At 44.8% G+C, this 26,553-nt stretch overlaps 1 protein-coding gene across 1 annotated transcript in view; it reads left to right on the top strand.

Moving 5' to 3' along the window:
- The first annotated feature begins 526 nt into the window (after positions 1–526).
- Positions 527–26,553, top strand: part of Cttnbp2nl (CTTNBP2 N-terminal like) — a 45,605-nt gene continuing 19,578 nt past the window's right edge. Inside the window, exons 1-3 of the mRNA XM_021196347.2 lie at positions 527–591; positions 14,516–14,638; positions 20,588–20,695. Of these exons, the coding sequence (XP_021052006.1) occupies positions 20,597–20,695 (99 nt within the window). The 5' untranslated portion in view covers positions 527–591; positions 14,516–14,638; positions 20,588–20,596. The remainder of the gene's footprint in view (positions 592–14,515; positions 14,639–20,587; positions 20,696–26,553) is intronic.

Genomic DNA, 26,553 nt, shown 5'->3' with positions numbered 1-26,553 from the left:
AAAGAGCGCCCCACATACATGAATGGCAAGCACAGTGTGAGGAAACACTAGGTAAGTTTGCAGTTATTTGGCTTCGCCCTGAAAGGTAGGTCGGTAGGGGTTATGAGAGAGAGAGAGAGAGAGAGAGAGGCAAAGAAGACACGTTACTAGGTTTTCAATAACTAATCCTAAAACAAACGCTAAAACTCACTTCTTTTATTCACATTTTAGATAAACCCTTAATTAAGCCACCACAAGGTGTTCCTAGGGTCCTGAAAAGTTGCAGAACCAGGGCGGAGACCAGAGCAAGCCCAGACTCCAGCAGACCAGAGGAGGGTACTTCCTCCCGGAAGTGACGCTAGCTCAATCCCAGCCTGGCTCTCCCAAACAAAAGGGATCTTGCAGCCCCAGGAGGAGCCGGGATGACTTTGGAGAAGCCCCGCCTTCGGGCGGCGAGGATTGGGTTCAGAGCCGCAAGGGCAAGGCTATGATTGGCCGTGGTATCTGCCTGTCACTGCCGCCGGCGGGTAAGGGGCGGGTCCTAGGAGGCTGGGGATGGGGAGCGGGCGGCGGAGGCGGCGGCGGGGAAGGATCCCGGAGCGCCGAGGCCAGGTACGGAGCGCGGGCTCGAGGCTCTGCGATGCTGGAGGGTTGGGTTTCCGAGAGAGCCTCCTGGCCCGGAGCGTGAGTGGCTTTCGGCAGAAGTCCCTGTCGGGGTAGGGATGGTCCCCCTAGGGGGCGGGGCCGCCGCCTCCTGATCCCGGGATTCCCCGAGGAGGCGTCGCGGCATCCTCCAGGGTCCCTACGATTGTTCATTGTCCCTCGCCAGCCTCCGCCCCTCAGCAGGGGTCTGCTCCTGACCTGTCTCACTCCAGGTCGCCTTTTGCCCAGCCCTAGCCTCGGAGTGGTACTGGTGGGTACCGTCTTCTAAGCTGCAGCCCCCGCCCCTATATTGGACCCCCGCGAATTCAGGCATCCTTTCCCACATCTGTCCCTGCTGGCAAGCGTGGGTCCAGAACTAGGGTTCTGTATAAGATTTCAACACACACACAAACCAGCGTTTTCCTTATGAGGGATGGGCGAGGGGGAGAAAAAAGACGAAACCCAGACAGACGCCTCCAACAGCCAAAGCGGCCTTTCCCCCTCTTTTAGCTCTTCCCATCCCCCCCAGCCTGTGATTGCTCCTACAGCCTCCCCAGATTCTGTATTCTCTTTCTGAGTGTTGAGAGCTCCCCGGCTTAAATCATACATTATCTTATTCGCATCGCCCTTTGTACCTTTCTCGCCCTTTCTGTTTCTTTTGGGAGAAGCCAGTTTTTAGGGGATTTTTAGGTTTGAGTTGCCTTTCGATTTTGCTTTCTACCCAGTTTCGTCTCTGAGAACTTAGTAGGGAAGCATCCGCATATTTCATTGCAAGGTGGGTGTGTTAGCTTTCAGCAGAGCTGGCCTTGTGTGGGTAGGAATGCAGTGTGTATTGTTTGACAGTCACTGAATAATACCATATTTTCAAATGAAATGGTGCCGAGGGGTCAGTAAATGCCTTTGCAGTAGGAATCCCCATCTCCCAATTTGAAGTGGGCTGGTCCGTTGCTCAGGGAAACTGCAGTTAACCTTGAAGATGTATGGCAGGTTGAAACAAAAGACAGGAAGTATTTGAACAAAATTCAGGTTCAGTTGGCTAGGTTTATAATTAATCTGGTCCTGTGGCCTCTGAGTACCGTCTCACCCCTCTTTTATAGTGGGATTTTACCCTCAGAGGAAACAAATATACATGTAATGTGATTGTGTCTAGCACACCAGCATCATCAACTGAAATTTAAAGCATTAAAATAAAAGGTAGTTTTCAGTTTCAGAGAGAAGGATGGATAAAGGCCTTGGGAATTCTGTTTTCAGGTTTCTGTAGAGTCCCTGTAAAGATCTACTAAGGTCTTGGCATTTTAGCAGTTGCAAAGTACAAATGACTTTGTCCTGACATTAATGTCATTGAATCTCCAGTCATCATCTGTGGCCAGCAGTACCACCTATTAATTTTTCCATATTTTTAGCATTTTAAATTTTCATCTCAAGTTCATTTTCCTGTTGGTTATTTATAGCTGATAGAGGCGAGGTGCGGCGTTTTAATCACAGAGGGTGATTGTAGTGGCTGTTGTCTGCAGCCTTCCTGAGTAGACTTCCTGAAGGTAATTAGTTTTGAGTAGTCAGGTTCCTAGGTTTCAGAGCCACTCTAGGGGCCTGCAGATCTGTTCCATGATTGTTTCCAGATATGTAGTGAGAGGAAGCACAAAGAAGAAACTGTATGCAGGGTCTCTCCGCAAACACAAAGTTTATTGCCCTAGGAGGGAGAGATACATTATCCCAAAAATAGCAGCAGGGGTTAAAAAAAAAAAAAAAAAAAAAAAACAACCCTAGAAGTAAAACAGGAAAGCTCTAAAAGATGTGTCTCATTACATGAGTAGAGAAGGGGAATAAACGGAGGTAGGAGACGTCAGGAAACCCAGGGGGTAGTGATTTCCAGGGCCTGGACAAACAGAAGAGCAGAATAATCTCACTGATGTTTTGACACAATAAACAAGACCTGTTTGGTATACCTTTGGATCTGGAGGGGTTTGTTTTGCTTAATCAGGAGTGGAGCACTGTGTCTCACTATGTTTCTGAAGATTACATAGCCCAGGGTGGCTTTCCCCCTCCTGTTGGGATTACAGCATGTACTCCTATGTTCAACTCTGGGAGAATTCTTTCCTCTAACCTTTTCAGTGTCATTTTTGGTCCTGTTAGATGAAGAAAAGCATTCTGTGCAGACAGTTAGTGTGTGTGTTTAGTGTATTTTGTTAAATTATTCTTAGACTGCATAAAGTCTTTGTAGCTTCCACAGTGCCTAATACGAACACTGGATTTAGTTTAAAGTTCTCACCTAAGAGACAAACTAAGACAGATAACGAACTGACAAAGTATGGTACATCTTGTTAGTTTAAACCATCTGCCTTCTTGTCTTTGTGTAATTTGATTTTTCCATATCTGACATAATTGGAAATTGCAATATCTGAAGTGGCTAAAATATTGACTTTCCTATGAGAAAATACCTCTGGTTAGGTACTGTATATATATTTTACTGTCATGAATTCTGAGCCAGACTTACACACATGATCAATCGTAGTCATTTTAAAGAGATATATGTACAAGAATCTGACCTAATGGGGATGGAGTGAGTTCTGGAGAACATGTTAGGAACTATTGGCCAATTTTTATTTTAGTATTTGGTTTCACCCTAGTGTGCTGGCTAGTTTATGTCAACTTCACACAAGCTAGAGTTATCTGGAAAGAAGGAAACCCAATTGAGAAAAATGCCCCCACCAGATTGGCCTCTGGGCAAGCCTGTAGGGCATGTTCTTGATTGATGATTGTTGTTGAGGGTGCCCAGCCCACTCTGGGTGGTGCTCTCCCTAGGCTTGGGGCCTGAGTGCTATATAAACTGGCTGAGCAAGCTGCTAAGTTGTTTTCCTAATCCTCAATGACTTCTGCCTCATTTTCTCAGTCCAGATTTCCACGTTAAGTTCCTGCCTTGACTTCCATCAGTGATAGAGTGTGAGCTAAGAGTTGTAAGATGAACCCTTTCCTCCCAAGTTGCTTTTGATTGTGGTGTTCTAGTATATCAGTAGAATCCCAAACTAAGACAGCTGGTCTCCTTTAATTTTTTTTTTTTTTGGGGGGGGGGGTTGTTTTGTGCTTTTCTCTTAATCCTGTGCTGGATGGGGCTTGAACTTCAAACCTTCCACCTGAGCCATACTGCCAACCCCAATGTTTGTGCTTTTATTTACCCCCCAGTTGTATTAACAGTACACAGGACTTCATGGGTTCTTAACAGTAGTCATTCAGACTCTCTTGGTGAGTGCTATATCCCTGATTTGTTACAGATCTGGGCCAAATCAGAGTCACATTGATGGGGCTCCCAGTTGGTTATCTTACAGGAGTTTAAATTCTCAGCTTTTCTGCGGTGTTTCTTAGAGACTGCCATTGGAGATGCTTAGTGGCATGAGGTGAAGAGGGGCTGTTTCTAGTTCAGAGCCCTTCAGTTGTGAGCTAGAAACAGAAGAGTTTTCTGGTTTTAACGATTGTGTGAACCTACTGAGAGCATGTTTGTATAGGTCTACTAAGCAAGGTGCCTCGTAGGAACGGTCATTGAGAGATACTATTATGAACATTGTTTTTATTAGCACTTGGCTCATGAGTTATGGAAATTAATGTACACACCCCTTTCTGCTCTCTGGAGGTGAGGCAAGAGGCTCTCCTTTGAGACCACCCCAGTCCAAATGAAAGAGAGGAAGAAGAGAAAAGATACTAAAAAGTCTACTTTAGCAAAAGTGAAGTAGTGTTTGTCGGTTGGTTTTGTTTTAAATTTGTCTCTAAATAGCTATGGTTTGGGCTAGAGAGACCCTCAGTGGTTAAGAGCACTTGGTGCTCTTACAGAGGACCCAGACTCAATACCAGCACACACATGGAAGCTCAGAACCGTCCTTCACTCCAGTTCCAGAGGATCCAACATCTTCTTCTGATGTCTACTATCACGTATGGACACTGTAGACAAAACACTCATAAACTTAATAAAATAAGATAAATCTAAATAGCTGAGGTCCCTAGATTGAGGAAAACAGAGTTGTGCAGGTCATAATGTAACACATCTGAGCCAATGATTTTTTTTTTTTTTGAGACCATATAGCTGTGCATTCAGATCCCCCCCTGTGTGTGTGTGTGTGTGTGTGTGTGTGTGTGTGTGTGTATAAAATGAAGGCAAGAGATTCAAGTTACCAGTTGTTCCACTCCAGATGCTGCCATCCTGCAACTTTTATGAATGGTTTTGTGCGTGGTATGCTTATAAGATTTAAGAAATTTTCAAGGATAATTTTCATTTAAAGCATTTGAAGACTACCTTCCCTGTTGATCTAAAAGGAATAAGTTGAAGAGCAAACGAGAATGGATGGGGAAGAAATAGGGATGGAGAATTGAGAGTGGAGGTGGAGGATGGCAAGGGTTTGGGGACTGAAGACAGGACTTCACATAGCTTTGAAGTAAAGATTGCAAAGTCTATCCAAACTCAGTGTATCAAGTGCATTGACATATTCCATCTCAGTGTGTCTTTGCTGTTAAAAGAATTCTGTTTCAGCAACAAAGATTATAACCCATAATTGTTAGTAAACTAGAAAAGAAAATTAGCACAAAAACTCCTGCCTCTGAGCCTAGTGGGCACTGAAATGTGTGGGACCTTGTGTGGAGTCCAGGAGACGGGGGAAGGGGTAGAAAGAGAAGCAAGGATATATTGCTTTAACAAGGCACAAGGGGCTGGGGAGTTGGCTTCAGTTAGTCAGTGCTTGATTGCATAAGTGTGAAGACCAGAGTTTTGCTCTGCAGCACCCTTACAAACAGCCAGTGCAGCTGCAGGCCTGTGGACTCAACACTAGGCAGCCAGAGGATCCCTGGGGCATGTGACCGGCTAGCCTTGCCAGCCAGGAAGTTCCAGAGTCAGTGACAGACTGTCTCAGAAGATGAGGTGAAGAGTGATTTAGGCGGTACCTGCTGCTGACCTGTGGCCTCTACATGCATGCACGTTTGCACACACCAGAAAAGGGGGAAAGCGATAGGGATTGCAGATACTAAGGAAAGGAGAACATAGGGAAAACGACGGGAAGTGGGGATAGAGCGTGGGCTGTGAGGGACGGCGTGGGCTGTGAGAGATGGCGTGCTTTTTTCTTCCTTTTCTTAAAAATTGAGACTGGGTCTCACTAAAATTTGCCCAAGCTTGAACTCACTCTGTAGTCCAGACAAACCTTGACATTGAGATCCTCCTGCCTCCCAGGTAGCTAGGATCATGAGTCTGCGCTACCAGGCCAGGGTATAGTCTGTTTTTTAACTGGCCAAGTATTTGAGGGTACAGATCTGGTCCTGTATATCATCAGCCTTACCCCATGTCTTTAGATTGAAGACGCCAAAATAATTTTTTGAGAGATTCCATGTCCTAAGCCCTTGCGCTGCTGAGTACGAGCTGACTCCCTCCCACAGGTTCCTCTTAGAGGGTATTTAGTTCTTCCTCAGCCTGTCTCATCTCCAAGTCATCATTTCCCCACTAAAGCCAGTTCCTGTTCTGACATCCCTGTTTCTGTTGACCACATTGTCGTTCGTCACAGAGTCTACAAACCTCTGCTGAGTTTGGATTATTTCCCCTATTTAACCCCCTAAATGGAGTCGGTCTCCAAGTTACTGTGAGTAAAGCCCTTCCACGTCCTCCTCTTTCTACCAGACTCAGTAGCTGTCCACAGAGTTCTGAATCTTGTGAAACACTAAGCAGATATGTAAGTGGACAAACTGGTAGACTAGAATGGGGTAGTGGCTCCTGAGTTCCAGCGCTGCATTCATTTCTGTTGCATGTCTAATGTCAGCATCAGCTGTGGTATTTTTAGCAACCCTTTAACAAGTTAAAAGTTGTAACTTGGTGAGAAGCTGTAAAGTTTTTTTCACTAGAAGCGGAGACTACCTTTCATTTTTGTTGCAGAAGGCTCTAAGGGCTGACCCGGGCAGAAGAGGGTCCTTTTCTGTTCCTAAGGAGTGCACAGCTATCACTGGCTTGGACATGTGTTGAACATGCCCGTAAAGTGACTTTTAGGGGAACTGGAGATGCTGTCTCCCCCTCGGATCAGATCAACCTACTGGGTTGGGGTCTGGAAGGAATACGTTTGTTTTGACTTGTAAATTAGACATGTGAATGATAGACTGTTATGCTCCATTGAAAAGAAAATAACAAATAACGTCCTGTCCTTGGAGGTGGGCTCAAGTGGATGCTTCTCAGGGGTGCAGAGTGAGAGCTGACTGGTCAGTCTGTGGGTCTCAACCATTTGGGGGTCAAGCTACCCTTTCACGGGGTTGCCTAAGACTGAATAAACACATATTTATATTAAAATTCATAGCACTACCAAAATTACAGTTATGAAGTAGCAACGAAGTAATTTTGTGGCTAGGGGTCACCACATCAGGAAGAACTGTATTAAAGGGCCACAGTATTAGGAAGGTTGAGAACCACTGGCTTATGTGAAGGTTTTTGCAGTTCAGGAAAAAGGCTTCGAGCATAGTTAAGACCCAGATAATCTTGACTGTTGTGGTTAATGTTGCAGACTGGGATTTCGTCTCTGCAGTCCCTGTGGAGCCAGTGACTTCATCCAGTGTAGCAGTTGAAGGGTTTTTCCATTCAGGCGGCCTCAAGAATGGTGACCCATGAAGTGTTTTACTGAGGATAAAATCAACCTAAACAACCATTGTTCCCTTGCGCTGGTTTTGTTTCAGAAAAGCAGAGTTTTCTAGGACTCCATGGGTAAAATTGAAAGACAGACGAATGTGATAGGCTGAAATCTAATTTCATTTAAACTTAACTAGCAAGTACTAAATTAGCTCAAACTTTCTGATGTCATTTCTTAAAATTTCAATGAAAAATGATTTTTAAAAATTATTACTTAATTTTCATTCACACTGTGGTTCTTCTGGTGTAGTCTTATGTCAGTAAGAATAGTGAAAGGGTGTAGTCAGATACTCAGGTAGACAGACATGGTTTTCTTTTGTTTTGTTTTGTTTTTGAATCTGGGTCTTACTGTGTAGTCCTGGCTTGCCTTGATCTTGTGGGAATCCTCTTGCCTCAGCCTCCTGAGTGCAGGGATTACAGATGTGCACCACCATGCCTTCGTAGCAGAGCTGGTTGTCAGTAGCATTGTCCCGGTGCCCTTAGTCAGAGGGTGAGATACTTGTTTGTTTATGGGCATGAGGTTGCTTCCCTTGTTCTTCAGTACACGTGTAAACTTTGATGACAGCATAGAAGAGAGAGAATGAGAGAGACAGATGAACAGATTCATACACAGCGAAAGAGCAAGTTAGACTAGACTTTAGAAATAAGAGGTGGAGCCTGCAGAGTGGCTTGGCAATTAGGGACATTTGCTGCCAAGCCTGATGACCCGTGTTCAGTCCTGGGTACCACTTGATAAAAGAGAACCAGCTCTGACCAGTTGTCTTCTGAACTCTACACAGAAGCCATGGCATGTGTACACACGTGAACACACATGCACGCACACAAATAGGTGGGTGGGTGGGTGGAAAGAAGAAATCCAAATTTTGGATCTCGCTAACTGCTCTTATAACCCTCACCTGTGAAAGGGACCAAAGTAGATCATCGCGGAGTCTGTTCTATCACCTAAGGTAGAATGAGGCCCCTGAGCAGCGGTTTCCAAGGAAGCCTCTGGAGTCAAGCTTACTGGGTTCAAAGTTGGTTTCTTCCACATTCTAGCTACAAGACTTTAAGCAGCCGGGCTTGGTGGCGCTCACCTTTAATCAGTACTCGGGAGGCAGAGGCAGGCGGATTTCTGGGTTAGAGGCCAGCCTGGTCTACAAAGTGAGTTCCAAGGCAGCCAGGACTATACAGAGAAACCCTGTCTCGAAAAACCAAAAAAAAAAAAAAAACAAGACTTTAAACAAGTTGTTCCGCTACCATGCCTCATCTTCGCCATTTTTAACCTGGATGGTGTTGATCTCTCACCCAAGATTGTGATAAGATACGTCAAGTGCACTTAGAAATGTCTGTCATATATTCATGTTTAGCTTATCTTTTTTCACTACTTGTTTGAATTCTTAGCAAGTTATGGTGTAGAATGCTGGCGCACTGGTGATGCATGTTTTCCTTGTTCACAGTAAGCATTTTTATAGTAAGATAAACCTTGAGTCTGGGGGTCCTTGAGTCTGCCTTGCATTGAGTGCTCCAGTGTTTCAGTGCTGAACCTGAAGGGTTTTAGCTTAACTGCAGGTAAATAAATGTATTGCTCGCTCAGCACCGACGTTACTTCTCCCTAACTGCATTATTCAGATCATCTTTCAGGATAATTCAGAGTCCTGAAATGCACAATCTCTAAAACGTATTTCCAAAGTGTTGTTTTTATTGTAATGCTGTTTATTGCATGGCTTGGAGAAAAGGGAAAGCTGTGTGAGGAAGGGGATGTTACCGTCAGTCCTCACATGGTAGGGGAAGCTGTGTGAGGAAGGGGATGTTAGAGTCAGTCATCACATGGTAGAGAAAGCTCAGAGTAGAAAGTGGGACTGGAGAGATGGCTCAGCATTTAAGAGCCCCACGTGGCAGCACACAATCTCATGCCCTCTCTTCTGGTGTGCTGACATACATGCAGACATAGCGTCTGTGTACATAAAATATATAAATAACACCCCTCCCCCAAAAGAATAGAAAGCAGGGTCTAGCGACACACTAGCACTTGGGAGCAGAGCAGGAAGGTTGTAAGTTTGAAATCAGCCTACTTTACACAGCCAGGTCCAGGCCATCCAGGACATAGGAAACAAACAAACAAAAGAAAAGTAAGTAGCTAGTATATTGTTTTATTTTGCCACCACAGTCTGGGTGGTTTAAATTAAAACAAAAAAAAATGTATTTTTTCGCATATTGTTATCGTTGGCTAAAAGCTTAGAGCACTGTTCTAATCAGAGTGGATTCTCGCCTTGCACTTTCCCTGACTGGTCTGTATTCTATTTTCTCTCATAGGGTACCAGTCATTGGATTAAGGATCGTAGTGACCAATTTTTTTTTTTATTAAGATTTTTCATACATGTATTTTGATCATATTGTTTCCCTTTCCCGCCATCCCACCATCCACCTTCTGGTTCATTCTCTTGTCTCTCAGCAAAATAAGAATCAAAACCCTGAAAAGCAGAACAAAAATAAACTCAATAAGAAAAATAACAAAAAACACCATGGAGTCCATTTTGCATTGGCGACTTCTCCTGGGCACTGGGCCTACTCTGTGATGTAGCCAGGGGCACTTGGTTAGAGGAGCCCGGTTTCCCTTGTCCCACCTGTGTCCGTTGCTAATAGCTGGGAAGGTTAGGAGTGAGTCCTTGTGGAGGAGTGTGACCTCTCACTCCTGTGCCTGCCTCCCTTCTCCATGCTGGACTCTTGCCTTGTTTGAACCCGTGCAGGTTTGGAGGGTGCTCTTGTAGTCTGGCAGTTCCTATCAGTGCCGCTGGATCCGGATGACCCTGGTTCCTTGGGGTCGCTCCCTTACCAACTCCGGCCTCCCCACCTCCTCTCTCACATAGATCCCTGAGCCTTGAGGGGAGAAGTTTGATAGACATCTCATTTATGACTGAGTCCTCCGAAGTCTCTCGGTCCATGCACAGTGTGCAATGACCTCATTTTACCTTAATTGCCTCTGAAAAGTCTCTGGGGCTGGGAGTCAGCTCGGGGGTAGAGAGCACTTGCCTAACAAGTTCAAGGCCCTGGGTTCAATCACCAATACTGCCAAAAAAGGTGAGGCAGGGGGCTCTGTGTGTGTCTTCAGAGTCAGTCTCATTCTGAAATTCTAGGAATTAAGATTCTACATGAGCTTGGGGTAAGTAAGGGTTCATTCAGCCCATTAACGAATATTATAGAAATGTAAATAGTCTTGTATCTTCAACTGAGAAAAGATTTAAAGTATTGCTAATTAAGTTTATATTACTTAATATTTTAAAATTCCATAAAATGAAATTGTGCTTTGTAACTTGGCGGTAGGGTTTTGTTTTTAAGGAATTAGTAGTGAGAAGAGATCCCCTGAGTATTACTGTGCTATGAAGCTGGCCTCTCAACATCCTTCGCCTTAGTCTCCCAGATGCTGGGTTGCAGGTGTGCACCAGCACACTTGGCTAAAAACTACTTTTTAAAATCAGAAAATCATTTTGTTATAGCATGTTAGCATGGTTTTCTTCTCTGGCCTGATGCAAAAAAACCAAACCAAACAAACAAACAAACAAAACCAAGAGTGGTAGGACCATATGGAGTGTTGTCACTGTCTTAGCACAGACAGACAAGTAGCCCTTCTGAGCCCAGGGGTGCCAGGGTGGAGTGTTGAATCTTCTGAGATAGTTTAGTACTTTCCACCTAAGAAGGCGCCCCTGGATTCACTAGGAACAGTGACGTGTCTCCATATTTAGCCTTAGTGGCTTTAAGCACAGTGGTCCCTGTTTATCTCACACATACTGGCTTTCTTTCATTTGGCTTGGCCTGGCTCTGGGCTTTGTTTCTGTTTTTAGTAAAGGTCTCATATAACCCAGGCAGGCCTTGAATCCACCAGGTATTTATGTCCAGGCTGGCTTTGAGCTTTTTATCCTCCAGTCTCACATGTCCCAGCCTGGGACAGTAGGTGTGCACCACCATGCCCAGGTATAGACTGGGTTTTGAAGATAATGCACTATTCTGTGAACAAATGTCAAAATACCTATTTTGTGCATTATCTCTGAGTTTTTTTGAGTTTTTTGTTTTTGTTTTTGTTTTGAGACAGGGTTTCTCTGTGCAGTCCTGGCTGTCCTGGAACTCACTCTGTAAACGAGGTTGGCCTTAAACTCAGAAATCCGCCTGCCTCTGCCTCCCAAGTGCTGGGATTACAGGCGTACACCACCACAGCCCGGCTATCTCTGAGTTTTAAGTTCTGACCCATACTGGTTTTATACAGATTTATGTCAGGCTACATGATTGGAGCAAATTCAGTTTATCTTTCCAGTCATATCTATTTACTGATTTTAAGACCTCACTCAGTGGCCTGTGAGACAGTTTTAGCCTAAGTATGAGTTACTTAAGTTCAATATCTGAGTGTGTAATAAAATGATCTCATAGTAAAATGACTAAATTTTTTTTTAATTGAATTGACTTTTTAAGTGGTATTTTTGTTTTTGTTTTTGAGGCTACCCGGTCAGGAACTAAGACGCATCTAAAATGTTGATTTTTTTTTTTCCCCCTACATGTTCCTTATTACTGACTACTTAGAAAGTAAACCTTCACTTGCACCCAGATACTCACACCCAGATACTAGACACAAACACTACCTGTGCTCCGCCCCGCCCTGCCCTGCCTGCCCTGCCCTGCCTGCCCTGCCTGCCCTGCCCTGTTGCTTACATGGCTGGAGAAGCAGTTTGGGGTGTCCTCTTTTCCTGCCACCTCACCTCTGTGGTGAAAACACAGCTGTGCCTGTTGCCCTACAGGATCACTTCAGCTCCAGAGCACAGGCTGTGGAGAAACAAGCTACACAGTGCGCGGGCCAGAGTGAGCGGAGCTGGGGTGTTAGTCAGAGACGGGAAGGGCGGGACGGGGGAGAACAGAGCGAGCAGGGCACAGCAGCACATTTCCCAGGCCAAATCAGCCAGGCAGTTAAGGAGGTGCTATGTGGGTGTGTGCAGGAGGCAGGGGGTGTGGCCTGCGTGTGCATCCCGGCTTGATACCCGGAACTTCTGATTGTTGTCATGTTTAGGCCAAGCATGGTAGATTACACCTATACAGATCAGTACTTAAGGGACTGAAGCAGAGAGATGAATTAAAGGCCAGCCTGGGCTACATAGCAAAACCCTGTCTCAAAAAAGAAGGAAAAGAGGACTTCATGTACTCAGAAGGCAGAGGCAGGGGGATTTCTCTGAGTTCAAGACTATTCCAGGCCAGCAGAGACTGCATAGTAAAGCTGCCTCAGAAGACAGACAGAACAGAGGGAGAAGGGATGTGGGGGCAGGGAGATGTGTGTTTAGTGAAGACTCACAGTCTCCTGCTGTCAGATGGAGAAGTGGGGTGAGGGGGCTGGGACTGACCAAATGGTGTGCTTAGCACGCTTGGCTGGAGTCGCATACCATACGGGAAAGTCTCCTCTCATACTTACCCTTTATGTGGCCTTAATTTTTCAGGGCATTGCAATACATGTGACATCTTTATTGTACGTGTTTATATGTTTGGTGGTTTTGTTTTTTGTTTTTTAAACTGAACATGCAGTAGTAGTGCACTCAGGAAGCAGAGGCAGGTAGATCTCTCTGAGTTCTATGCCAGTCTGGTCTACAGTGAATGCCAGGGCTACACAAAGTGGGGCGAGGAAGAAACCTCTAAAGTTTAAAGCACTGTCAGCCATCAGTGAGAACATACCCAGACAGCTTGTCCACAAGTAGTTTTTCTTTCAGATTTATAGACTGTAGCATTCCTTACACAGAAGTGTCTGGGTGTAAACTGTGGGCCAAGCAGGGTCTTGGAGGGTTCTACTGGGAAGAGCAAGCTGGGCATCTGGTTGGAATGATCCCGTCTTTCAAAGTCACTTAATGGATGCTGTCAGTGACGAATAACAGCTCACTCAGAAAACAGGAGTCGACAGCCTGCCATGTGGGGTGGCGTTCCTGAAACCTGGCAGTGATGGTTCTGATAATGAGTGTGGGTTAAGAGCAGCCTTTTCCTGAAAACCTTGAGCTGTATAATTCTGCCCGAGAGCTGGCAGAATTGCAGGAGCTGCTTATTTCGTGGTTGGCCTGCATGTTGTTGGTGTTTACTCTGTGATGGACCCACACTTCCTCTGTGATGGACCCACACTTCCTCTCCTAAATTGGGAGATTCAGAGTTTAACTGTTGACTTGATAAATGAATTGAAATAAAGTTAAAGCCCCCCACTTCTTTTTTCCTTTTGTTTTTGTTATTTCATCCTTTCCAGTTCTCATGTATATTGTGTTCTGAGCATGCCTCCCCCCCATCTTCCACACCCCAGGCCCTCCTCTTTCTCTTTCCTCCACCCACTTCTTCCCCATGCTTCCTTTTTTTCTCTTGTCAGTTTCACGTCTTTCATGTTGTGGGTTATATGTGTGTGTTTCTTTTGTTTCTTTTTTTGTTTTTTTTGGGGGGGGGGTGGCGGTTGTTTTTGGTTTTTTCGAGACAGGGTTTCTCTGTATAGCTCTGGCTGTCCTGGAACTCACTTTGTAGACCAGGCTGGCCTCGAACCCAGAAATCCGCCTGCCTCTGCCTCCCGAGTGCTGGGATTGAAGGCGTGCGCCACCACGCCCGGCTCTTTTCTTTTTTATAATAGCTTAATACTATTGGAAAAATATAAGCAAAAACATTTATTTATAAGCCAGCGTTTAATGTGTAGACATGATGGGAAAAATTGGCAGTGTTTGGCCATCCTTATGAACAGAGGAAATGAGTGCACGTTGATTTGTTTCTCTGTGATCATTGGGGAGTAAGATCAGACCTTTCCTTACCCAGATTTGGCAGGACGCTTCAGTTCTGATGGTGTTCTGAGGTGCATTGTGGCATTGTGTGTGAGTCATGTCGTCTCCTGCAGACAGGCTTTTGGCAATTCAGGAAAGGTTGGTGCCCAGTGCCCTTGACAAGCTGAAATGGCACTGGGCATCTGAAGAGATGTCCGTATCTCAGACACTCAGGCAGGAGGATCACCATTGGAGTTTAAGGCCATTCTAGGCTCTGTCTTAAAAGAAAATGAAAAAAAATTTTTTTCAGTAGCTCTCACGCTCACTAATTACCCCTTGCAGGGGGAGTCAGGGCCCAGTGCTTCATGTATGGATTCAGCTTCAGCCTGAGGACTGGGTGCTTTCCTCTTGTCAATAGCAGCCTAGGGCTATCGAGCTTTAGCAGCTGTGGCCCTAGGTGTCACCGGTGGGGTTTGCCACATTCCTCATAGTATGGGCACATGGACAATGAATTTCTCTTGTGTTGCAGTGTTGGACACTTTCCCACCATGCTGACGACAGTTTAAATATCTGTCAGCTTTCTAAAAGTTTAACTGAAGGAAACCTCTAAGACTTCGTACCTGAGGACCAAAGTGCAGCCACCAATTACCAGGTCAGTGTCACCTCCACCCCACCCACAGGAACACCACTACTGCCATGCTGAATCATAATGCGGTTGGGTTATATCTTATTGTAAGAAGTATTACAGTGGGCATCAGGAGTACATTCAAATGTATAGAATAGCAAAGAATTGCTAAGTTTTAATATCTATGAAGAAAGATTACTAGAATATGTTGGTCTTGAGTTACACTACTGTGGCTTTCCCCCTCCTGTATACTGTTTGTATAGCATTATAAACAATAAGTAAAATGCACTGATATTATTAATAAAATGTTCCAGGTATTAAAATATGTGTGTAGAAGTGATTTTATAGATACAGGTAAGATGTGTGTATATGTGTGTTTATGTGTGTGATATGTATGATACATATCCCTGTACATGCATGTACAGAGGCCAAAGGATGTCTTTCTCTATTGTTCTTCACTGTATTTCTTGAGACATGGTGTCTCACTGAACCTAGTCCTCACTAATGGATAGATTAGCTGAACGGCGAGCTCTGGGATCTGTCTGTCTCTCCAGCCCTGACTGGGGCTACAGGTGCATGCTGCCGTGCCCCACTTTCTTACGTGGGTGCTGAGAATCTGACCTTGGGTGCTCATGCTTACACAGCAAGCAGTCTGTCCAGCGAGCTGTCTTTCCAGCCCAAGAGTTTTGTTCTTCGTATCATTGATAAAGAATGGATGGTTTTCTTGTGTAGGCTCTACTGCTTTCTAATGTAAGTGGCTCTGAAGATGATACTAATTCTATTCTTTGATGGAGACGTCTGTTTGTAACAGGTCAGAGACTTGATTTGGGCATAATCAAATTTGTAGAGTAGGGGTAAAACCCACCCCTTCTAGGCTGGCAGGCTGCTGACCTCACCTCCAGTCGTTATGCTTATTTAGAGTGGAACTAAGAGGAACTTTGGAGAGCACCTAATGGGTTTCATTTTACCTGTTAAGAAACAAAGAGCCAGAGTAACTAAGTGTGTGTTCCTCAAGACCGTCTAGCTGTTCCCGTCTAGCTGTTCCCGTCCAGTTGAGGACTGACATTCTGTCTGTACTTCTCAGGAACACTCTGTGCTTTACTGAAATGACACTGCTGCTTTTAGTCATACTTTTGAACCTCTAAACAAAAATGTTTGAAGACTCTAAAAATATTGGAGAAAAGGAAGTAATTGAATAGCAGTTTTTAGCATTGTTTCTGCCATCTTGCCTCGGTGCTTATCCATCCAGTCGCTTTACTCTGCTCCGTTGGTATTTGGGGAGTACCTTTCCCATCTGCCTATGAGTCTGCTTAGCATCATGGGAAGAGAGAGGAAGAGCATCATAGGGCATCCCCTCTACCTGTGGGCTTAATGGGGAAAGTAAAAGTAAGAAACCAGTGCAGCGCACCAGGGGTTAATTCCTCCCCAGGCTTTACTCGGCTGTGGCCTTTGGGTGTGGTCCTGACTGCAGAGGGGCAGCTTTCTAATGCCTTCCTTGGAGGAAATAAAATAGTAGTTAGTAGTTACTAAAGCAGGGAGCTGGGAGATAACTCAGTTTAAGAGTGCTTGCTTGTTCCACAGCCTGGTGTGGTGGTGCATGCCTTGAATCCCAACACTCAGGAGGCAGAGGCAGGTGGATCTCTGTGAGTTCGAGGCCAGCCTGGTGTATAGAACTAATTCTAGGACAGCCAGGGCTACATAGAGAAACCCTGTCTTGAACCGCCCCCTACTCTGTCCAAAAAAGATAAAGAAAAAGAGAGAGAGAGAGAGAGAGAGAGAGAGAGAGAGTGTTAGTTTTCTAGTTGCTCTTTTATGGAACCTGAGTTTGGTTCCCAACATCCATGAAGGGTAGCTCGCAGCTCCCTGCAACTCCAGCGTCAGGGACCATCACTCTCTTCTTCAGGGACCATCACTCTCTTCTGGCCTCCGTGAGCACCTGTATTCATGTGCACAGACACTCACAGAAGTACATACTCAAATAAATGATAGAATCTTGAAATGTATACTGAGAAGTAAACCAGGGCCCGTGAGAACGCTCGTAGGATAAAAGCAGTCTCCCTATCTGAGGCAGGGAGATTGCTGTAAGTTCATGTCTAGTCTAGTGTGGCCCACAGAGTAAGACCCTATCTCAGAGAAACAAACACAACCAAACAAGGAAGGAAGGAGGTTAGGCCTTACACAGCACTGGATATCTAAGTAAAGATTTCTAAAGCCCTGTCTTCCTGAGACGCGTCTGGAGGAGGAAGTCTCCCAGCCTCAGATAGGAAGATTCTGACTTTGCTGGGGCTGCCAAGGGGAGAGGTCTTTGTTGTGCCCAGTATAGCTTTGAGTGACAGGCAGCTTTATTAAGTTTGTTGGGGGCTTCTAATTGGGATTGTTTTCTTTTCACTACTACTTATAGCACATAATCTTTAATACTACTCTGAGACCCACCAGAGGCTGGAATTCACTCAGGGGGAAGTTAGCAGTTAGAGCCAAAGTTACATACATTAGGGACCATTTTCTGTGTAGTAAAGGATGTCCAGGTTCCATGGTAGAACACGCTCTTATGACACATGGAAGTGCGCATCTATGCGTGTTCTCCTCGCTTCAATGCAGTGGCCCCGGAGGAGTCAGTGGCTTCTTTGAGTGCTGGAGAGTACGTGAACACATCATGTTGCCTTCATTCTGAAGAAAAACTGTGACAGTTACAGTTTGGGAAGAAAAAGTAGAAGGTAAATAATAATTGTACTCTCTTGGAAGCTATAAACTCTGGTGCTGTGTTCACTGCCAGAGACCCTTCGTAGGTCTCTCTGCCTGCGTGTGTTCTGAGACAGGAGACTGAGTAGATCCCACACTTCTTTAACAGATCCTTGTAGAAATGTGAACTTGTTAGACTGACTGAAAACAGCTCTTAGAACTGATAAACACCGAGCAAAGCAGCCGAATACAAAATCAGCATGGAAATCAGTCCCTTTCCTGTGTACCAGCAGCAGGCACTGTGGGAAAGGACTCAGGAGAGCAGCCCTGTTCACAACAGCCTCAGAAATCAGTAAGAACTAAAAAGTAGAGGAGTGAACCTAACCAGGAAGTAAACACTTCTACAATGAGAACTTTAGAGCTCTAAAGAATAATTGAGGAAGACTCTAGAAGACTGAAAGATCTTCTGTGTTCATGGGTCAGCAGAATTGATACAATGCAGATGATACCCATCAAAATCTACAGACTCAGTGCAATCCCCATCAAAACTCCAGTAACATTCCTCACTGTATAAGTACGAAAAACAAGCCTAAAACAAAGAATCCCGGAAGACCCAGAACAGCCCAAGCAACCCTGAGCGAGAAGAGGAATGCTAGAGGTGTCCCAGGGCCTCCAGTGAAGCTGTACTTACACTGTGTACCCATACTACAGGTCTGAAGTTATACTGTAGAGACACAGTAACAAAACAAATGTAGCATGCTGCTAGCTCCAAATGTGGCTCAGTGGAAGAGAATAGAGGGCCTGGATATAATGCCACACAGCTATGGCCACTTTAATGTCACATTGGAGAAAAGATATCCTCCTCAACAAATGGTGCTAGGCACACTGGACAGTCCTGTACAGAAATCAAAGATCTCAGTGTAAGACCTGAAACCATTAGGGGGACATTTCAAGATCTGGATGTTGCTGAAAAGGACTCTAGTTAGCTCAGGAAATAACTGACAAATGGGATGGTGTGAAATTCGAAAGTTTGCACAGCAAAGGAAACAGTCAAAGAAAGAGACAGCTACAGAACCAGATGGAAACTTTATCAGTTACACATGACCGGAGAGTAATGTTTACTACAAGAACCTGGGCTGCCAGGATACCTCAGAGGGTCAAAAAAAGAGAGCTTCCTTTCAAGCCTGACGTCCTGAACTGGGTTAGTGTAACCCAGATGATGGAATGAGAACCAACCCCCCCCCCACACACACACACAGGTTGTTCTCTGACCTCCATACATATGCCTTGGCACACAGGTGTGCGCACATATACAGCACACATATATAACACACAAAAATAAACATATGTAAAATAAGTAAAAATGACAATAGAGTAAAACAACCTTGTCAGTAAATGAGCTATGAAACAGACACTTTTCAAATGAAGAAGTGCAGATGGTCAGTAAACATGGAAAAGAAAGTCGACACCCTTAACCGACAGATCAGTGCACTGAGATTTTGCCTCACCTGAGTAATCAGGCCAGGTGTGATAACGGTGCATACATGTGGTTCCTGAACTCGAGGAATAGAATCAGGAAGATTGGGCCAGCCATAACTGTATGGAGACACAGAAGAAAGAGGGTGAGCAGGGGAAAGGAGACAAACCTAAGAAAGATTGCCTAAAAGAGTTATACTCTTCAGGTGGGCCAGGGCACTGAGATAGACTCTGAAGGTATGGAAGTCAGTATTAACATTTTCTCAGAAAACTAAAATTAGACCCTTGCTACACCACTCCTAGATAAACACCTAGAGGACTCAAGCTCATTCATAGTAGCCAAATAATAATGAGCTGAGATCTTCCTGCTAACATCTGAGAGGGTCAAGAAAAGGTGTATCTGCACAATGCCATTTTACCCATCCGTAAAGAAGAATAAATTTATCCCACTTGCAGGATAAATGGATGCAACTAGAGATCATCATATCAAGCACAATAAATAAAAGTTACAATTTTTTCTCACTTGTAGATTTTTCCGTAGACCACACACACATGTGGCATGGGAGTGGAAGCTAGATTGGGAGAGGAAGGAGACTGGTGATGGGAAGAGAAAGGAGAATGATTGATGGGGTGAATGGTCAGAGTACGTGATAGAACTGAATGAAGATGTCTTTACGAAAACGATCGCTGTGTACAAGAAGTACGTGTCATAACCCTGGCCTTGGGAAGTAAAGGCTGAGGCTCACTAGAAGCTTAAGGTCGGCCTCATCTACACAGGAAGTTAGACCAGGCTACACTACTTAAACCATATCTCAGGAAAACAAAATAATGGTCATAAGAAGTTAAATTTGTAGTAGCCTAGCTAACTGAGATATTTGAACAACGTAGTTTACTGTATTACTTAGAAGCATATTTCTAACTGGGCATACTGACTCAACCTAGCACTCTGGAGCCTGGGGTAGCAGGATTGAGAATTCAAGGTGAATCAAAACTACTCAGTGAGTTTTAGGCCAGCCTGTACCACATAGGAGACTGCGGGACTAGAGAGATGGCTTGGTGGTTAAAAGCACTTGATACTCTTGCAGGTTGCCCAAATTCAGTTCTATGCACCTACATGTGATGGTTCACAGCCTTCTGTAACTCTATTCCAGGTGAATCCAGTACCCTCTAGGCCTCTGTGGGCCTAGTCCTCATGCACAGACCTGCACACAGAGAGATCACTTTTAAAAACCTTTTTAAAACATGAAGCTTTAGACGTGTATTTGCATGTACTTGTGTTTAAGTCTGTGTTATTGATGGATGTGTAAACATTGTGATATCCCTTCTTTCTGTCGGAAACTAAAGTTTCTGCTACACTCTCAGCTACTCCTACACTTTGAGCAAGCATTACCTTTGCTTGAACTTTACTTAGCCAAGTGAAGAGAGATGCTAGCATGTCCTGTGTGCAGGTTTCAGTGGTTACCTAAGCCTAGGGCATCCTTATGGGACGCAGAGATTCTCCAGTGAGCCGATGCCCAGTGGGGAACAATTCTACCTCAGTTTCTAGCAAGCAGAAGTAGCGCCTGATCCTTTCTGAGACCCAGGTTGAAACCAGACTGGAAAAGGTGATGAATAATTGATCTTGGTGATGGAATCAATAATTTACAGAGGATTTTATTTTTCTCTTCCTGCTCACTTTATGATTAGCATCAGGAAATGTTGATGTTATTTTGAATTGCAGGTCTAAAGGGTATCATACTCTGTGGTTTGCTCTGTGTCTGTCTTTGTCTTTCACTCTGAGCAGGCTCCTCTTCGGGAGACTGATTTTTGCCTTTGTTTAAGACTTTCAGGATGAATCTGGAAAAACTCAGCAAGCCTGAACTCCTGACATTGTTCAGTATCCTTGAAGGAGAACTTGAAGCAAGAGACCTTGTTATAGAAGCTTTAAAGGTATGGAGAGAGAGAGAGAGAGAGAGAGAGAGAGAGAGAGAGAGAGAGAGAGAGAGAGAGAAAGAGAGATTGAGAATGACTGTTTATCCTATGTTGTGAGTCGTTTCTCTATTTTATGTGGCTATTGGTATCATTTGTGTCAAGAATTTTAGGCTTAATATGGTAGCACAGACCTTTACTTCTGGTGCTTGAGAGGCAGAGGCAGGCAGATCTCACTGAGTTTGAGACCATCTTGGTCTGTAGAGCAATTACAGGTCAACCAAGGCTGTATAGACCCTGTCTCAAATAAACCTAAAGGGAAAGAAATGACGATGCCTTTATGCCCTCAAAATTCAAAATAATTTTGTTTTCATATACCAAAGTTCAGGATCTAATATCCAGGATGTTAAAGTTTCCATAAAACTACCTGTGCTACCAACGCAATTACAAAACCTTTTGTTCAGCCAGGTGGTGGCACACACCTTTAATCCCAGAGGTAGATGGAGCTCAGAGTTTGAGGCCAGCCTGGCCTACACAGAGAAACCCTGTCTCAAAAACAAAAATCTGTTGTTACTTAATTTGTTAACCTGTTAAAATGCAAAGGACGAGAGAGACGTGTTAGTAGGACGGGCGGTCTGTGGAAACTGCAGAGCCTAAGAATTCCGAGCACATGAACCCCTCTCAGGTAGGAGCCCTTTACACGTGTATGGGGAGATCCCCTTCTGTCTTGGAATACTTGGGTAGGATGAGAAGAGACAGAGTGTCCATTGAATCTGTACAGACGATACTCCCCAGAGGCAAAGGGCAGGAACCAAAGAAGGAATGTTTGAGTCTGCCACAGACACATGGGTCCCTACAAAGTGCAGTTAAGTAAAACAAAGCATTGAAACCTGTTTCTGTAGTTGATAAGTTTAGAGTAATGCTGGTTTATTTCTTTATTATGCTTATTAGTTTATTTATTTATTCCGCTGACTGGAAAGGCCAGTTTGATTTGCCTCAGGACACCTTCCCATTTCTTGTCCTCATCTGATAATGAGAACAGAAGTACCAAGGAAGGTTTGAGCCCATTCGGAACCCTCCCCGGTACCTGCCGTCGCTCGGTCTTCCTCCCCTCGTCATCTGCCTTCATCCCCTCAGAACTGGTGGGAGATGATACCTGGGATGGAAAGCAGCAGAGCATGCCCCGAGTCGTGCTCTGACAAGTTTCCCTAGCCTGAGAGGTCACATACCGGCATCTGCTGCATGTGTCACTCCGCCATTTACTCTCCCATAAAGCCTGATGTAGATACTTGGTAAATATTTGTTGCAGTAACTTTTGTTGTTGAAGATTAACTCAGGGCTGTGGCCACAGTGAATACATGTTCAATCACTAAGCCACATCCCTAGCACCAAATATTTGTCGAACAAATATAATGACTGCGGAGATGCGTTGCCCTAAGACTGCCGCAGTACTTCAGGCCAAGAGTTTGGAGTGAGTAAGGGCCGTTCTCCGCTCTCACAGGCAGCCTTGCCTGTTGTCTGAGTTTCCCAGTGGGTTTCTGCATGCAGCTACTTCTCTTTATTATGGTCTGAGAAGTTGAACGGATTCAGAGAAGCAGGAGCTCTAAGGGTTCAGCATTGGGCCAGTGTTAGACTGGGCCTGTGTGTGGCCTATGAGTGATAGAACTGAGCTCAGCCTCCAGCCAGTTTAGTTCTACCACAGACACACATCTTTAAACACCTGCTGGGACAGTTGTTCACAGCTGTGGTTAGAGTCAACCCAGGTGGCAACAAGATTCGTTGTTGTCCTTTCGGATTTATTTGTATTTATGTGCATGAGTGTTTACCTTCGTGTTTGTATGTGCACTGTGTATACTTGGTACCTGTGAAGCCAGAGGAAAGAACCCGATTTCCTCAAACTAGAGTTACACACCGTGCTTTTTTTCCCCCTCCAGACAGGGTTTTTCTGTGTAGCCGTGGATGTCCTGGAACTCACTCTATATACCAGGCTAGCCTCTAACTCACAGAGATCTGCCTGCCTCTGCCTCCTGAGCACTGAGATTAAAGGTGTGGACCACTACTGCCCTGCTGAGCCACCTTGCTCTTATTATTAAGCCATCTCTCCAGTCCCTTACCAGATTATTTACGTTAAAAAGAAATCTCATTTAATTTGTGGGGTAGTGTTTGTTTGTTTGTTTGGTTGGTTGGTTCTATAGCAATACCAAGATATTACTGCCTTTACAGCACTTTTTCTTAACAACAAATACCTGTTGGAATTTTTGCACTAACAGTGATTTTTCTTTGTGCTAGTTCATATTTCATACTTCAGTGAGTTGAAAGGCTTTGGTCTTTGCCGCGTTTTTGTTGTTGTTTTTTTTTCTTAAGATTTGTTTATTTGTAATTATGTGCTTGTGTGCATGAGCACATAGAAATGAGTGGTGGTTCTTTGGGAGGCCAGGAGCATCGGCTCCCTCTCAGCTGGAATACAGTTGTTAGGAGCCGTCTAAAGTGGATGCTGGCAACCAGACTTGGGTCCTCTGCAAGATCCGTGTGCCCAGCTAACCACTGAGCCGTCTCACTCCCTCTCAGCTGGAATACAGTTGTTATGAGCCATCTAAAGTGGATACTACCAACCAGACTTGGGCCCTCTGCAAGATCTGCAAGATCAGTGGTGTGCCCAGCTAACCACTGAGCCATCTCTATTTCTCCAGGCCATTCCCTCCCACCCCTGCTTTTTGACACAGGGTCTCACTGGCTGTCCTGGACCTCAGGCCTCCAAGAGATCTTTCTGCTTCTGTCTCCCAAGTACTAAGAGTATAGCTGTATTCCAGATGTGCCCAGTTACGTCTTGTCCTCTGAACAAAACCATATGGCTGCCTGTTGCTTCTTAGTGACTATCAGGCCACACCGGCAGGCTTTGTTTCTTTAGGGAAAGATTACAAATGTCCTACAGCTTGTAAAGTGGGTCTGACTGTAGAGCTGGAACTGTAAAAGCTTTATTCCTTCTCTGAAATTGGTGCCAGATTGCACCGCACCTCCTGTCGACCCAGGTAGGGTACTTCTCCTGCCCATGCAAGCTGCCCTGCCCTGTTCCATTGCAACCAAAGCATGTTTGCAATAAGGCTATGAAAGGCAGTGTTTCTATAATGTAATATCCAGCCTTCCTGTATGTGAACTTTAGTTGTTAAAGAGAACATATATACTGTATTTGGTCCTAATTAAACCTTACATAAACATGATTTTTGATGTTAGAAGCATGTGCCAAGGAAAAAGAGTCTTCATGAAAGTCAAAAGTAAACGTATTTTCCCGATCGAGGGCACTATAAAAATCCCCTCAACAGAAAAGGAAAAGCACATTGTTCAGCAGCCCAGGGTGGAGCTGCACACTCCAGCAGGAAAGCCCCAGTTAAGCAATTCCATGCAGATCTAGAAAAAGGCTTGCCGGGTGCTCTGAGCTGCTGCAGAGGAGGCCGAAAGACTGGAAGCAGCAGCCATTTAAAACCTCTGGGAACAGAGTTGACTCCCAGTCAACTTTAGAGCACCTGCTTTGCTTTTCTCTTGGTGCAGGGCATGTTCTACATTCCACCACATGTCCTCCGCTGGTACAGAACCACACTTAGTTGTGTCAACATAGAATCTGTCTCAACACGAGATGGAGGATAATCAAGGAAGACATCTGCCGCAATCATTAGCACACATGTGCATCCGATCACACAAGCACATACACACACAAACACAAATGTTATGGCTCTTGGCTAGATGAGATACCAGACAGGGTTACAGCTTTACCAACCATTACAGTCTTTTCTATCATTACAGAGCTCATTGATTTAGGACAGGATTATGTTCATAAAGCAAACTGTGCACACTCTGAAAGGAAGATACAACTCTTACTTCTGAGTACCACTCTGTTGTCACCAGCAGTGTTGGTTTGGAATTTCTCCATTCCTACCCTGATAACCAAATGTGTGACTTTACAAACAGCTGGCAAACGTTAAGGTTGACTGTGTGGCTTAGAACAGATGGTCTGTTATAACTCCCCACCCAAACCCCTCCGTAGTTTTTGTTTTTGAGACAGTCTTGCCATTCAGCCCAAGCTGGCCTTGAGCTCAGGATCCATTTGTGTCTGCCGGAGTGCTGGGGTCACAGTGTGCTCTGGATTGCTGTGATGTATGTATCCTATGGGACCATTTCCAGTCACAGGGACACGTGTCCATCACCACTAAGATCTTCTTTGTGCCCTTTTAATCCACTCTGCCTACTCCCCCATCCCCACCCCCCATCCTGTGCTCCTGAATCCCTGGTCTGCTTTCTGTCCCCAGACATGTTTTTTTTATGACTTTATGGAATCATACAAAACATATTCTTAGTTCTGGGAAGGTGGACTTCTTCAGCTCTGCATGGCTGTTTTTATTGTTTGAGAGTTTTATATATGCCCCAACACCAGTCTTCTCATTTCTTTCTTTTTCTGATTTTTCGGTTTGATTTGCTTTGGGGGTTTTGGTTTGGTTAATTTGTTGTTGTTGTTGTTGTTGTTGTTGTTGCTGTTGTTGTTTGAGACAGGATCTCACTGTCAGGCTGGTCCCAAACTCAGAGATCTGCCTGCTTCTGCCACCTGGGTGCTGGGATTAAAGGCATACACCGCTACCAACCAGCTTCTCACTTTAATTTTAATTTTTCATTTCTTATTGAGTAATGACATTAAGTATTTAAATGTCATCAGTATTTACTTCCTTAGTTTTTTGAGACAGTCTCACTATGTAGCACAAATTATCTGACATTTACCCTCCTCCTCCCTCACCCTCCTGACAAAAGCTGCACGGAAGACTGTTCCTAGCAGCAGACTGCATAGCTGCATGGGAGACTGTTCCTAGCAGCAGCTGTCATAGCCACACAAGTGCTAGAGAAAGCCTAGCATCTCACAGTAGGATCTGCTCAAGAAAATCACTCTTGAGGTTTGATCTTTTGTTATATATTGTAATGCTAAGTGTGGGGGGGCAAGACCTGGTCACCGAGAGAGTCCTCACAGAGACCCAAGTGACCCTATGTGCCCTTGCCTCTAAGTTAGTTGTGATTGGTGAATAAAGATGCCAACAGAGCAGCAGGCACTGGGAACCACTGAGCCATCTCTGGCCCCAGAGAGAAATGTATAGCATTTCCTTTTAAGAATGCTTACTACTGGGTGACAGTGACCATGCTACGCTATGTCCACAACTTTGCGAGTTGCCTTATTCCTTCCACCTTGACGTGGGATCTGAGAACTGATCAATCAGCACAGAAGAGACATAGGCAGGGTTTAGGTTCTGGAGCCTGGGGAGGGGGGGGACACACCACCAGGGAGAGAAAAGGTGAGGAGGAAGAGAAAGCCGCCATAGGTTAGGTGAGTCACAAAAACGTAGTCCCATTTTAAAAGCAGCCCAGATGAAACATAGTAAGTACTAACTCAGGGTTATTGATAGGAAGGTAGATTCTAATAGCATAGAAGGTGAGTATCTGCCCAGCTCTTGTGCTGCTTAAGCTATATTGTAAATAATAAAAGTTGTGTGTCTTTTATCGGGGAACTGAATGATTGAAGGTGGGTAGAAACCCTTGATTGGGATTAAAATTTTTTACAACAATTATGATGGAATCAGAGTGGAGTACCTCCAGACTGGTAAGAAATGGTCTTTGCGTGTCCTAGGGAATACTGTCTACAGTGTGATATGTGGAAACATAAAACCATAACATGGAAAAATACTAACTTGTAGCCTAGTAGGGGAAACCTCTCTCAAAGCCTCTCCATTCTCCCCCTCAGCTTGTTCCCTGAAGATGGTAGGACCTCCTAACATCATCTACAGGGGTGGAGCGGGGCGGGGCGGGGCGGGGGCATGGCACTAGTGAGAGGGAAGAACCTGCAGGTG

Source organism: Mus pahari, chromosome 4 (assembly GCF_900095145.1).
Source record: "Mus pahari chromosome 4, PAHARI_EIJ_v1.1, whole genome shotgun sequence".
Classification (NCBI taxonomy): Eukaryota; Metazoa; Chordata; class Mammalia; order Rodentia; family Muridae; genus Mus; species Mus pahari.
This window is presented reverse-complemented; position numbering and strand designations above follow the sequence as displayed.